Raw genomic sequence first — 12,080 nt, forward strand, 5'->3', positions numbered from 1 at the left:
TATTATTATTTACTACTATTCTGAAGTTAATGAAATAGTCCAGTAAAGAACAACATACCTCTTTATCCTGAATATTTGGATCTGCATTGTTTTCCAGTAACACTACCATGCAGTTAATGTAACCTCCATAAGCAGCACACTGCAGAGGTGTTCTGCCTGCATAATCCTGCACGTTAGGGTTGATTTTATTTTCTATCAAGATTTGGCACACATCAGCATTTCCTCCCAGGGCTGCCCAGTGAAGGGGTGAATGGCCATCTTGGTCAACCAAATCTACTCTTGCTCCTCCTATAACAACAAATACATTTTGAACATAAAAATAAAATACTTTTGAATGAAAAGAAAAAAATAATAGGTTTATGTTCAACTAGAACTTATTTGGTTCTGATAATTCAGAGAAATATTTCTGAAAGTAACTTCACTTTCATTACTCAAATCCTAAAATCTCAATCAAAATTAATTGAGAATGAAATCGTTTCAGTGAGGGTCAGGCACCTAACTTTTTACAAGCTTCTGAGTACCCTCTCAGATGCTTTAGAATCTCCAGATTTGTCAAATGCCCTTGAAAAAAACAGCCTTATTTGTTTCAGGCCTATTAATTTTCAGTGAAACTTTTATATCTTAACAACAAAATCACTCTTGAAAATTAGACTTCAGACGAAACATCTTTTTAAATCTTTAAAGCAGACAAGATAAAATATTCACAGTACAAGAACTATTTTTGAAAAAAGCTTGATTTTTTTTAACTCAAGCATGCTAAGACTAATTTATGTGGATAATTAATTTCTCTATTGGTCTTGTAAGATGTAAAACCTCTGTACAAAATAAAACTCTACAAACATACAAACTTGAACCAACCAGCAACAATTACTGTCTTTATCCTAAAAGATTTAATTAAACATAACTCAGATTCTGATAACCAAGCTTCTTGCATCTACAACAACTAAATGGCATAGGTAGTGGGAGGAAGAGCTTAACAGAGGTTAAAATACGCCCAGCAGATCACAGAGGGAAGCACGCTTTTCAGTAAGAAAGGTTGATTGACGGAAAACTTGCAACTTGATAGCCTTGATACTTCAACTGTCCATAAATTGGATATCTCAAGTAGGAGGGGGACTGCTTCCATCTACTTAGAATTTTTCTGTGAAGCTACGACAGAATTTTGCATCTAAGATACCAATGTTCTTTCACCATACTTCTTCCACTTCAGCAATTTTTATGATTATCTAAAACTGTGTATGTTGTTAAATCTTATTTCTGTCTACAAATAAAATATTGCTTACAAAAACCAAGCAGTTGAAAATATTAATGATTTAGTATTTTTGATAGCTACCTTCATTAAAAAATAAAGATTCATTTAAGCAGTCAAAAAGTCTTCAAAGCCTAAAAATACTTTCTCACAAAAGAGAAGAAAGCTTAATTTGGCCTTATTTACCAGAGAAAAAAAAAAAAAGAAAGAAAACCAATGACTTGCTGGGGAAGAGGTAGTTTAAGAGACTAGAACATACTTGAAAAAGCCTGAGCAGAAAAGAGCTCTGAAAAGAAAGATCCCAATTTTGAAAGTGTTATGTTTAACTCTTCTAGCCATTTTACGTAACAGTCTGATAATCTTTTACATTCACTAGCGCTGTTTCACAAAGGGTATGTACAGACAAAACCTGCTTTAGAAAAGTAATTTTCTATCCCACCTCTTGCTCAGCTATGCTGTTTATTTCCCATCCCACAGAAAGCAGCATCAAAACTCTGAACAGGTTTGTAAATTCATAACAGCTGACCTTTAATGAGTGTTTGTATCACTTCTTTGTGTCCCATCTCACAGGCTCGGAAAAGTGGGGTATGTTTCATGACATCCAAAGCATCTACCTGTGCGTTATGTTCCAATAGCAATTTCACAGTGCTGACGTGGCCAGAAAGGGCAGCAGCATGTAATGCTAAAAGAATAAGTAGTAGGAAAAAGAAATCACAATATCATGAGCTTTGGAGATTCACTATATTAAACCAGTCAAAATAAAAATTAATTTTAACCATTTTGGGGAAAAAAGTGCTTTTCAACCATAAGAAACTGAAGAATCATAACAAGTGATCATTAGCCACATTTTCTTGCCATAAAAGCAACAGAGCAACAAGCAGAAAAACTGTTAGCCCTGAAAAATTTTTCTAACTTGCACAAATATAAATTCTGACATTAAGACCACCAAGATTGGCTTGTACTGGGGATTCGTGGAAGGTTAACAGCTTCTGACTAAGAGAATACAACATGATCTACTTCTGCCTCTGTTTTGTGACATTTCTTACATCACTCCAGTGGAGATTAAACTGCCCATTGCCAGTGAAAGAAAGCTTTCATTATTTCTTCAGTGTTTTCCCAAAAATATCTTTTTTTTTTTCCTTTCAAATAAGCAAAGCTATCTCAAAACTAACTCCAGATAACCACCCAGCTCTTCCTTCTCCCCCCTTTTTTTTCAGAATTGCAGAAAATTTTACACAAAATTATGTAGCAAGGCCATCACATCTTGCACAGTATCTGCAGCTCCCTGTTTTCTTCAGGAAAGAGAAAAAGGTGATGTAAAGACCTGATACTACAATATGCCTTACCCTAACAATTTATGAAGTTGTATGAAAACTGTTGATTCTGCAGACTCCTACGCCTCCATAGTTTTCTTTGCCATCTCATACTCAATGTATGCAAACTTCACTGAGTCCAAATCAACAAATAACACAGAGCTACTTTAGATACTTTAGACCTCAGAGGCAAAGACGTGGTGTCCTATAACTGAACTTGCTATCGACTAACACAGCATACTGCCAGCACTGTCAGCTGGAGTTGAGGAAAATGCTGAAAGGCCAGTCCAGCCAGTTCATGGTTCTTTTTGAAGGAAAGGAGAACCTCACACAGCAATGAGATTTCAAACCAACGGAGGACACATACATTGGTGAATTCACTTAAAATTTGATTTGAAAATGCTTTGGATTATTTCCTGTACTCAGCAATTGAATCAGATAATCTACCTTCTCATGCTGCCTTACATATAGAATATTTCACAGATGACAAAAGCAAAATAATTTAGAATGAAAATACAAAACAGTGCAATTCATAAATGCACATCTAGTAAAGTGAATTAATATTTCCTGATGAAATTTCATAAATATTCATCCTTGGTGAGAATTCAGTCTGCTCAAGCAAGTAAATGCGGGGCTGTAAACAGTACCTACATGTCTCTACTTGTTTAATGTTAAAACAGGCATGGTCAGGATCCAGTAGGGGCATTATACAGAAAGGCACACCACGAAGGCCAGCGTTAGAAGGCATTGGTTCTTGAACCACAGCCAGCATATGAAAACAGTCAGGCTCTTTCTATTTTCCTGCTACCATTTACCACTGGTACCAACTTCACACAGCTTATGAAACAGTAACCCACCATAACCTGTTACACAGGCACTACTAAAATGCACAGGTTGTTCATACTGTCCATGAACCAAATCCAGCTGAAGTGTGTTGCCTTAAAACAGATTCTCAGAATCAGTGACAGTAATTGGAACTGCGATACAGGCAAATGAGGTGCTTCCAGGAAGAACTGGCGTCACAGCCAGAGCCAGTATGAGAAGTACTGCCTTAGTAATTGAAATAATGCCTTTAAGATGATACTGATGTTTAACTGTTGCAGCTAAAAAGCACAGGGGCACTCATCACACTTGTGAAAAACATCTGTAAGCAGCACAATCTGCAGTAGTTAGGCGAGTGGGAGGCTATCAGTAGAAATCTGACAAGAATGAGATCCCTGCCACTTCTTACATTTGCATGGGCCTGGTTTTCATGGTCTGACCTCACAGTAAACTCTAGGTTCTGGTTTTTGTACTGCATTTCTTATGAAACCAAAGGCAGTAAAACACTCCATCAGATGATACATGGGGTGTGCATAACAATACAATAGAAAAAGAGCTGCTGTGTCAGCTTGGCCGGCTCTTCCCCTCTATCACTCATTCTGACGCAGGCATCTTGTTTCACACTTTGTGCTCAATATTTTCTTGTAAGCCAAATTTTCTGTGATGGAGTCACGGTGACTGAAGAGATTCTTCAGCCAGCTGGTCACAATAGGCCCTTTGTTCAGCCGACAGACAGAGCCCTCTCCATTGTACGCAGTGACGGCAGAGCTATAAAGCTGCCCCTGTAATGCTCCTGCAGCGCTGATCTCTGAGAACAGGGAAATTCCTTTCCCTTGGTGTCATTCTCCTACACAATACGGAGAGTCTGGATGTTCTAGCAAAGCTGAATGGAGAGCTTGCTCTTTTTAAGTAAATGGAAAAGGCTGCGTTAACGCAACATTATAACTGAGCTTAACTGAGTCGTCACACAAAAGTCAGAAAAACACAAACTTGAACTCTCCTCAGCAACTGTATCCCAGGCACGGTGGCATGTACGCTATTTTCTATTACTGCATAGTTTCCTGTCAGAATACAACGCTACTTTTGCCTCACCAAAACTGGGGAATGATTAAGAAGTTTCAGAAAAAAAAAAAGGTTTGAAATCAGAGTGTGATTTACTGGTGAGCTTCTTTTTAAGTTTACAGCTCACTGTAATAAAGCCCATGCTGCTGCACATGCTTTTACAATGGTAAAATTCAGATTGCTCAAGAGCAAGCAACGAATGCCATAGTTCCCCACTTTAAGACCATTCAAAGGCAGTTTCAAGTAAATGCAAAATCCATTTGCTTCCTTGGATTAAAAGCCCTACAACAATATCAAGATTAAAAGGTGATTACATATCACTGCTACGAAAGGTAGCAAACCCAACCACCTGAATTATTCAAGCATGAAATCCACCCCTGAGTAATTTCAGAAACACAGTATGTGATTATCCTCAAGGCCAGGCTGGATGAGGCTTTGAGCAACCCGGTCTAATGGAAGGTGTCCCTGCCCATAGCAAGGGGGTTGCAACTCGATGATCTCTAAGGTCCCTTCCAACCCAAACCATTCTATGATTCTATGATTACTGTCTGCAAAGAAGAAAACCCCTTGTAAGGAGGAGGTTTGCACAGTGACTACGACAGTACTGCACCCTAAGGTCTGAAACAAATATTGTGAGGTATTCAAAAGAGAACTGTCAGGAAGGAACAAATATGGGCAAGCAATAAAAGATGAAACAAGACTAAAATGGTAGAGTATGTAGTTTGTAAAGTCATCCAAAAATGAAGACTGAGATTTTATTTGTTGCACTATTCCTTAAACTCAAAAACTACAAACTATCATAACTTGGAAAGACTGATTTTTTTGTGGGTTGATCTGTATGAAAGAAATAATTTAGATATTTTAATAGAATTTTATGATAACTGTATTTGGCTTTTTGTGTAAAGACCCCCCCATACAGCCAGAGGAAATAAAAATTTCATTTTTTTTATATGAAAGTAATATTCATATATGCTGTCTTTCAAATCCTGAACCATACAGCCGTGGCATTCCATTTATTTACCATTTGTATGTTAATTCGAAGTGTGATCTGAAAAGAGAAAAGCTGTTAAACTCGTATCTTTGTTTCTTGGTTGGGATAGATCTATGCTGCATGTTCCATAAATCGAAGCGTGCAACTAAGGCTAGTTTGTATGTGTGCAGCCAAAAGATAATGCTTAAGTATGCCTTAAAACAAATATATTAAAATTTATATAAATAAACATTGCAATACACATTCTTGTTTGTTTAAAATAACATAGTTTTCCTTTCAAGAGAAATGCCATCTCCTGTATTATTCGTGGGTGTCTGCTCTGACTATCAGCTTGGCTATCATTTTACTACCTATTATACATAGGTATACATTTTTGTACTTCTAAATCCATGACCTAGCTGTAACTGGCACAGGGTAGTTAATGACCTCTTCCCACACAGCCTACTCCTGCACCTCCCCCCCCCCGCCCCCAATTTTTGCCCCATATATCCACATTCTCCTTTTTTTTTTTTTTATTCAGGTGTCATCAGCACGCTATACATCTCCACTACTTTCACCTGTATTTTCAACACCATTGAATACACATACCCTTCAACACCTCTGTCAGAACTGTTATTCTATTTTTGTTGAAAGTACTACTAGGTACAATATTTCTACCACAATTTCTTATAATTTTTCATTAAAGGAGACAAATTCACAGTTGCTATAGGAAATTTAGAATGTCATGACTTGCATGCTTGAATTCTGAAACCCTGTGTTGCATACCTATATGTTGCTTCAGGCAGATAATGGGATGATAAACTTGGGGGTTATCAAGTTTAACCTCTTATTTGGACAACAAAAAAGTGCAATAGTTCTAATCTTTATTACAATATCTTCACAAATAACTATGGTACTTATGATTTTCATGATAATTTAGCCACTTCACCGGTTAGTTTGCTCTATATTGTTTCAATTTTTTTTAACAGGCATTTTCAGGGAGGGCTATTTATGCAATTATATTGCATTTTACTCTTCAAAATACAGGACAGCTCTTCCTTTCCCAGGATTACAGATCCAGCTAAATAGCAGCATAGCAGTACATTTTTTCCTCTGCTTGCCATGTTTCAAATGAACTGGCCCAATCTGCGTAGAAAAAGATTTGTTTCTTTCCCACAATAAGGCAAAGAAGTGACTCACACACATACTTAAACTAATGCAGAAATATTTTCAGGATTAAGGTAGACATCCAGGAAAAGATTAACGCAGCTTCTAACAATGTTGGTTTTTTTGGTAGATATCACACTAACTGGAAACATTCAGTGCCTCTTTATTGTAAAGCATCTTACCTGTGCCAGCGTACTTGTCTGTCATATTGATATCAATATCCAATTTTAAAGTCAGCATAGTCCTAATGACATCATCACTGCCTTTGCCAGCTGCCCACATGAAGGATGTTCTTCCCTCAAGATCTGAGTCATCTTTTACAGAAGGATGTTTCAAAAATACTTCAACTGTTTCCTGAAAAGACATGCTATTGAAATTAACCGTAAAAGGAATCTCTAACAACAAGAAACTATTGTGTCTCATTTAGCTGTTTACGAAGCAAATCAAAGTTCATTTTTCTTTTTCATGCTCATAGACAGTATAAGCTCAAAAGGAGCCCTGTATTTTCTGCTACGCTCTTTTCCTTGTCAATATTCATAGCTCATCCTTAACTATGAGTTTAACACTGTCATTTCTTTCATATGTTAGTTTCAAACATCATGTGTTCATTATAAGGAAGTAAAAGATACTGCAGTCACTGTGAAGAAAGCAATGGAAAAAATATTATTGGCTTATCAAAATATTATTGTAGTACTATAATGCTAAAATAATGTTCCTTCAAAATATTCTCCTGACATATTTTTTGCTGCAATTCTAAATATCACCGCACATGCAAATATTTAAGTTTGCTACACTCTAATGATTTGACTATTCAAGAAAAAAAAAAGTACTTTTGGGGCAACACAGACATATTTCCTAATATTCAATAATAGCAACAGGTTAATAAGTACTGAAACATTATAAATCAAAAAAGATTAATAAAATCTTTACATCTGAGTCCAGGCTTTCCACTGTAACTGTTACATTAAAATCTCTATTTAAATCAAAGCAAAAATAATTATTTCTTCAAATGCTGTGTTTGTGTTAAGCTCTCAGCAAACAAATCCACTTGTTTAACCTGCTGCTAAACTCTTAATAAGCCACACAGGAATGGAAAGGGAAAGGGAAAGGGAAAGGGAAAGGGAAGGAAAGGAAATCAGTACTGCAAGAAAAAGAAGCAGGGGCAGATTCTCCCTTTTCCATCTATCTATCTTACAAAGGCTGTGTATTTAACAGCTGATAAACCTCTCTTAAGAGCCACTGAGAGGACAGCAAACAAAAACTGAAAAAAGTGGGTTTCATTATTTTATTTTATATTTATATTTTAGTATTAACATTATTTTATCCTTTCCCCCATGTGACCCCAAAATAGCTCTATCACTGCTCTGGGTAGAATGAGAATTGCTTGGCTATAAGGAATCAAATGCTTATAACTACAGAGGTGTTTAAATGCCTAAGTCCTATTGATTAGTTTGGATTTTGTTTAACCATGACTTATTATTTCATCCCTCTAAAGAAACAGGAAATTTCTCATTTAGCTTATGTTAATGTGATCTAAGATCCTAACAGCTTTGTGGATTTGGGTCCATAACTGAACTACCAGCTTACTGCAAAAAGGTCCAGCCACAAATAATAAGGAATGGAAGCATTAAGCCTTCCACACAAACCAGCATGTGTTTATAGCTTTGTGTACTCACACTGGCCACCACTACACCTCAGATATAAACGGCTATTCATTAGGCCAGCAACTCAGAACCCCTACCAGTACTCTGCACTGCTTGAAATCCTATGAAGTGAAAAGCATTATGAAGGCTGGACCTTTTCTATACTAAGGCACACACACTCTGCAAACATAAATAAGTAATTTTATTTTTCCACTAAGTTTTAGCAAAGCAACCTTTCTTTCAACCACTCTTTTATTACTAGTGTTTTTAATGGAAAAAAGAGGAAGAAAATCCCATACTGCTATAAGTTATTTTCCAAAATGAAGTTATTACAACTTGAAAACAAAATGAAATTAAATTAGAACAGGATGGTTAAGAAATCAGAAAATAAAAGCATCAACCACTTTAAATTTTATCTGTATTTTCTCATTAAAAAATGCATGTATTGTACCTCTATTAAAAAAAAGGGGAGAAAACAAAATAAAAAATAACAAATCTGAGAAACAACAGTAAAGGAGAGAAGTAAACCTGGATCACTTCATTCAGTGCTATCAAGAAACTCTGAAAATTACTAAATATTATTTTCTGAATATTCAAAAATCAGACATGGGTATCCATATTTCATTTACTACATCATTGTATACAACTATGTGAAGGGGAAGTACATTGTGTTGGACATCTCCAGAAAAATTCAGAAAAAATAACATGTATCTAGTTGTGTATTCTGCATACTAAAATCAATACTAATAGAGCATCTGCCTTCACAAATAAAGTTTTAAAATTTAAAAAATATGTTTACTTGGACCATCTGGAGGATAGATAAGCCATCTAAACTTCAGGCGATCTGTCTGGGTGGTTATATTAAATAACTTTTATTCTAGAACTTTTCCTTCTGTAATAGGTGGGGATAAGTTAGTTTTAGAGAGCAAATGCTTCACCTAAATTAAGTGCCAGCTAAGTCTCTTCAGTCTTTAAAAAACCAAAAACGTCATATTAGAGTAAGTAACCCACAGAAAAACAGAACAAAGAACAAGATATTCAGTTAAATAAAACTAAAAGCAACACAACACTTTATAATAAACACAAAAGGATAAACTTTCTTCTTCTTGTTAGGAACTAAGAAACATCTCATGTTAACTGAGAAACACACCATGCCTATCCAAACTTGGGCAGTCTGAAGAGAACAGCCACATGGCTCTCAAACCATAAATACACAGATGCTACTGCCAAAACAACACGGATGTGTCTCCACTCAGTTGTTTGACTATGGATACGGAATGAAATGGTGGGAATTTCTCAAGGATGTGTATGTGATAGAGGAAAAAAAAAAACCACAAATAGTGGTGCTCAGAAACAACCAGAATGTTAAAAAAAAAGAGAGTAACTCCAGACATAATTTATGCATGCATAAACAAGGGGTCTTGGATACATCACCAGCTAAAAAAGAGGCTTCAGATCTGAACGAGACTCTCCTGTTTGATTCTTCATGTAAGATGGGAATCAGTACCTTCATTGCAAGTACACAAGACTGCAAAAGAATGTCTGAGTCCATCACCTACTCTATTTCTCCACAAAAACCTAAATGATATAGTTTGGCTGGCTGGTGGGATCAAAAGGCAGCAACATAATGAAGATGTTTCATAAACTGAATCAAGCCCAGAGAAAGAAAGCCAGCATAAAAAATCATTTTTAGGAACGTATCAATATAGAAAAGAAAAAAAAAGATAAAAGCATGTGGAGATAATCACCAGATTGTAAATAAAAACATCCAGTCTTTCCCATGAGTCTGTCTCAAACTAGAAAGAAAGGCTTTTACCACATAAATATTTGAGGCATGTGAGTCAGACCCAAATTGTACATACCATGTAATGGACAATAATCAGCATAAATAAAAAAATTCTCTAAAAAGGCGTAAATTAGACACAGAGATATACTCCAATGAAAGTCTGAATTCAAAAAAATATCAGTATGGTCTTACTAAGACCACCTCAAAAAACCCCACCAAAACCCCAAAACTCAGTCTCACACAGAAACAGAGGGTGGCAGATGTGGCATTAATGTACATTGGTCTGTTCCATCTCTCAATAGTACTTCTGGATTTGTTAACTTGAATGGTTCTCAAGGGCATTGAAATTTTACTTGTTTTATTAAAATTAACATGGGGCCTTGCAAGAAAGACCCAAATTAGTATCCCTGTTAAGAAAACGCTGCAATATGCACTACATAACTACATCAATTAGGCACTAAATAACCCTTTTTGTAAAGAAAACTTAGATGGGAGCTCTGAGCTTACTATGCACGGCATAATTCATCTGAGAGTCAGAGCAGCATAACAAAAGCCTTCTTAAGTTCCACTGCTTGAGAACTACTATAATAACATCTATAACCAGCAACCATTAAACAGCTGAGTTTTATACTTACCTCTACCATATCTGATCTTGCTCTGGAAAAAAATTACCTATTCTACCAAAAATATAACAATTAGGCCGTCTGAGAAACCAATTTTCTTTGTTGTCTGAATTTAAAAAAATAATTAAAAAATATTAACAACTTAAAAAAACTTTCATAAATATAGTGTTCACGAAGAATTGTGACAAAAGGTACTTGCTCTTTAGCCATGCTTTATGAGACAATGGTTCATTCATAATGGCAAATATTAATAAGTTAATCACCTTCTTGAAGGCAAAGACTGGTTTGACTGGTACTGAAACAGCTGTGCAAATACTCATACAGGGGATCTTATAACTGCTTAGATTTTGCTATAATGAACCTTACAAAGCAAAAGCACTGTAAAATAGTAGGTGCCATTCTGCTTTCTGCTGAAGTACCTAAAAGACTACAGTGTGTTCTGATGCAAACATATAGATCAAAGGGCTTTTCTTTGCACAGCTATTTAGTTTTTTAAAACCTGTTTTTAATAGTTTGAAATTAGCCACATTTATATCACATAACATAGGAAAACTCTGAATTAAGGTTGTGCAGACAACACTGTGTTTGTTTTATTTTAAAAACTACTCAAACACTTTGTTACATTATAAATATTTCAGCAAAATATATTTACTTCACATTCAGGGTATGTGCTACTTACAGCAAAGTTGCTCTGTGCTGCATAATGTAGGGGTGTTGCACCTTGACTATCAGATGGGATAGTTCCAAACTTATTTCTTTCTAATAAGAGATGGACAATCTGTGCATGACCTGAGAAAAACAATATAATAAAACCACATATGTATCAAATCCTAAAGTCAAACACTTCTCTATTAAAAAAAAAAAAAGAAGAAAATTAACAGATTTCAATAATTAATAGTATGTTTGTGTTGTAGCTATTATACTCTAAACATAAGAGAGAAGCATAAGACTTGATATTTGAACTTTTAAGTCTGGCATTCACCTTTTTCTCAATAGTGTTCCACTTCCAAAATCTGTACCCTCATTTTTGAGGGGCATCTGTAAATCAGAATGACCTATGAATAGGAACATGTGGAATGATTTTCTATTTCTTTTAAAAGAAATCACTAGAGCATTGCTCGAAACAAAGAAACCAGCAGTAGCTGGTCAGACAACTGCGATATTAACATTGCAATGAATAAGTTGAGTAATTCCAGAAAAAGCTTCTGACAATTCAGCCGAGATGCTTCATTTGAGTGAGAAGTCAGTCAGAAGCACTCAAGTGAGCATACCCTGATGATGATGTGCACTTGTCCATCTACATTAAAAGGTAGGCTAAACCACCACTGATGATTTCATCCCACATCACATTGTTTTACAGAAATTAAGTGTAAATTCTTTACTTAGGTTTTATTCAATCAAAACTTCAACTAAAAAAGTATAGCAGAATCTGGAGGCTAGTCTCC

The 12,080-nt window shown here is 35.6% G+C and overlaps 1 protein-coding gene across 1 annotated transcript in view; it reads right to left on the reverse strand.

Annotated features, from left to right (window-relative positions):
• Positions 1–58: 58 nt before the first annotated feature.
• The window catches only part of INVS (inversin), a gene marked incomplete at both ends in the record, with an annotated part of 55,213 nt that continues 43,191 nt past the window's right edge, over positions 59–12,080 (reverse strand). Inside the window, 4 exons of the mRNA XM_010074129.1 lie at positions 59–288; positions 1,776–1,931; positions 6,766–6,937; positions 11,315–11,424. Of these exons, the coding sequence (XP_010072431.1) occupies positions 59–288; positions 1,776–1,931; positions 6,766–6,937; positions 11,315–11,424 (668 nt within the window). The remainder of the gene's footprint in view (positions 289–1,775; positions 1,932–6,765; positions 6,938–11,314; positions 11,425–12,080) is intronic.

The sequence above is a fragment of the Pterocles gutturalis genome, unplaced genomic scaffold, assembly GCF_000699245.1.
Source record: "Pterocles gutturalis isolate BGI_N339 unplaced genomic scaffold, ASM69924v1 scaffold7372, whole genome shotgun sequence".
Lineage (NCBI taxonomy): Eukaryota > Metazoa > Chordata > Aves > Pterocliformes > Pteroclidae > Pterocles > Pterocles gutturalis.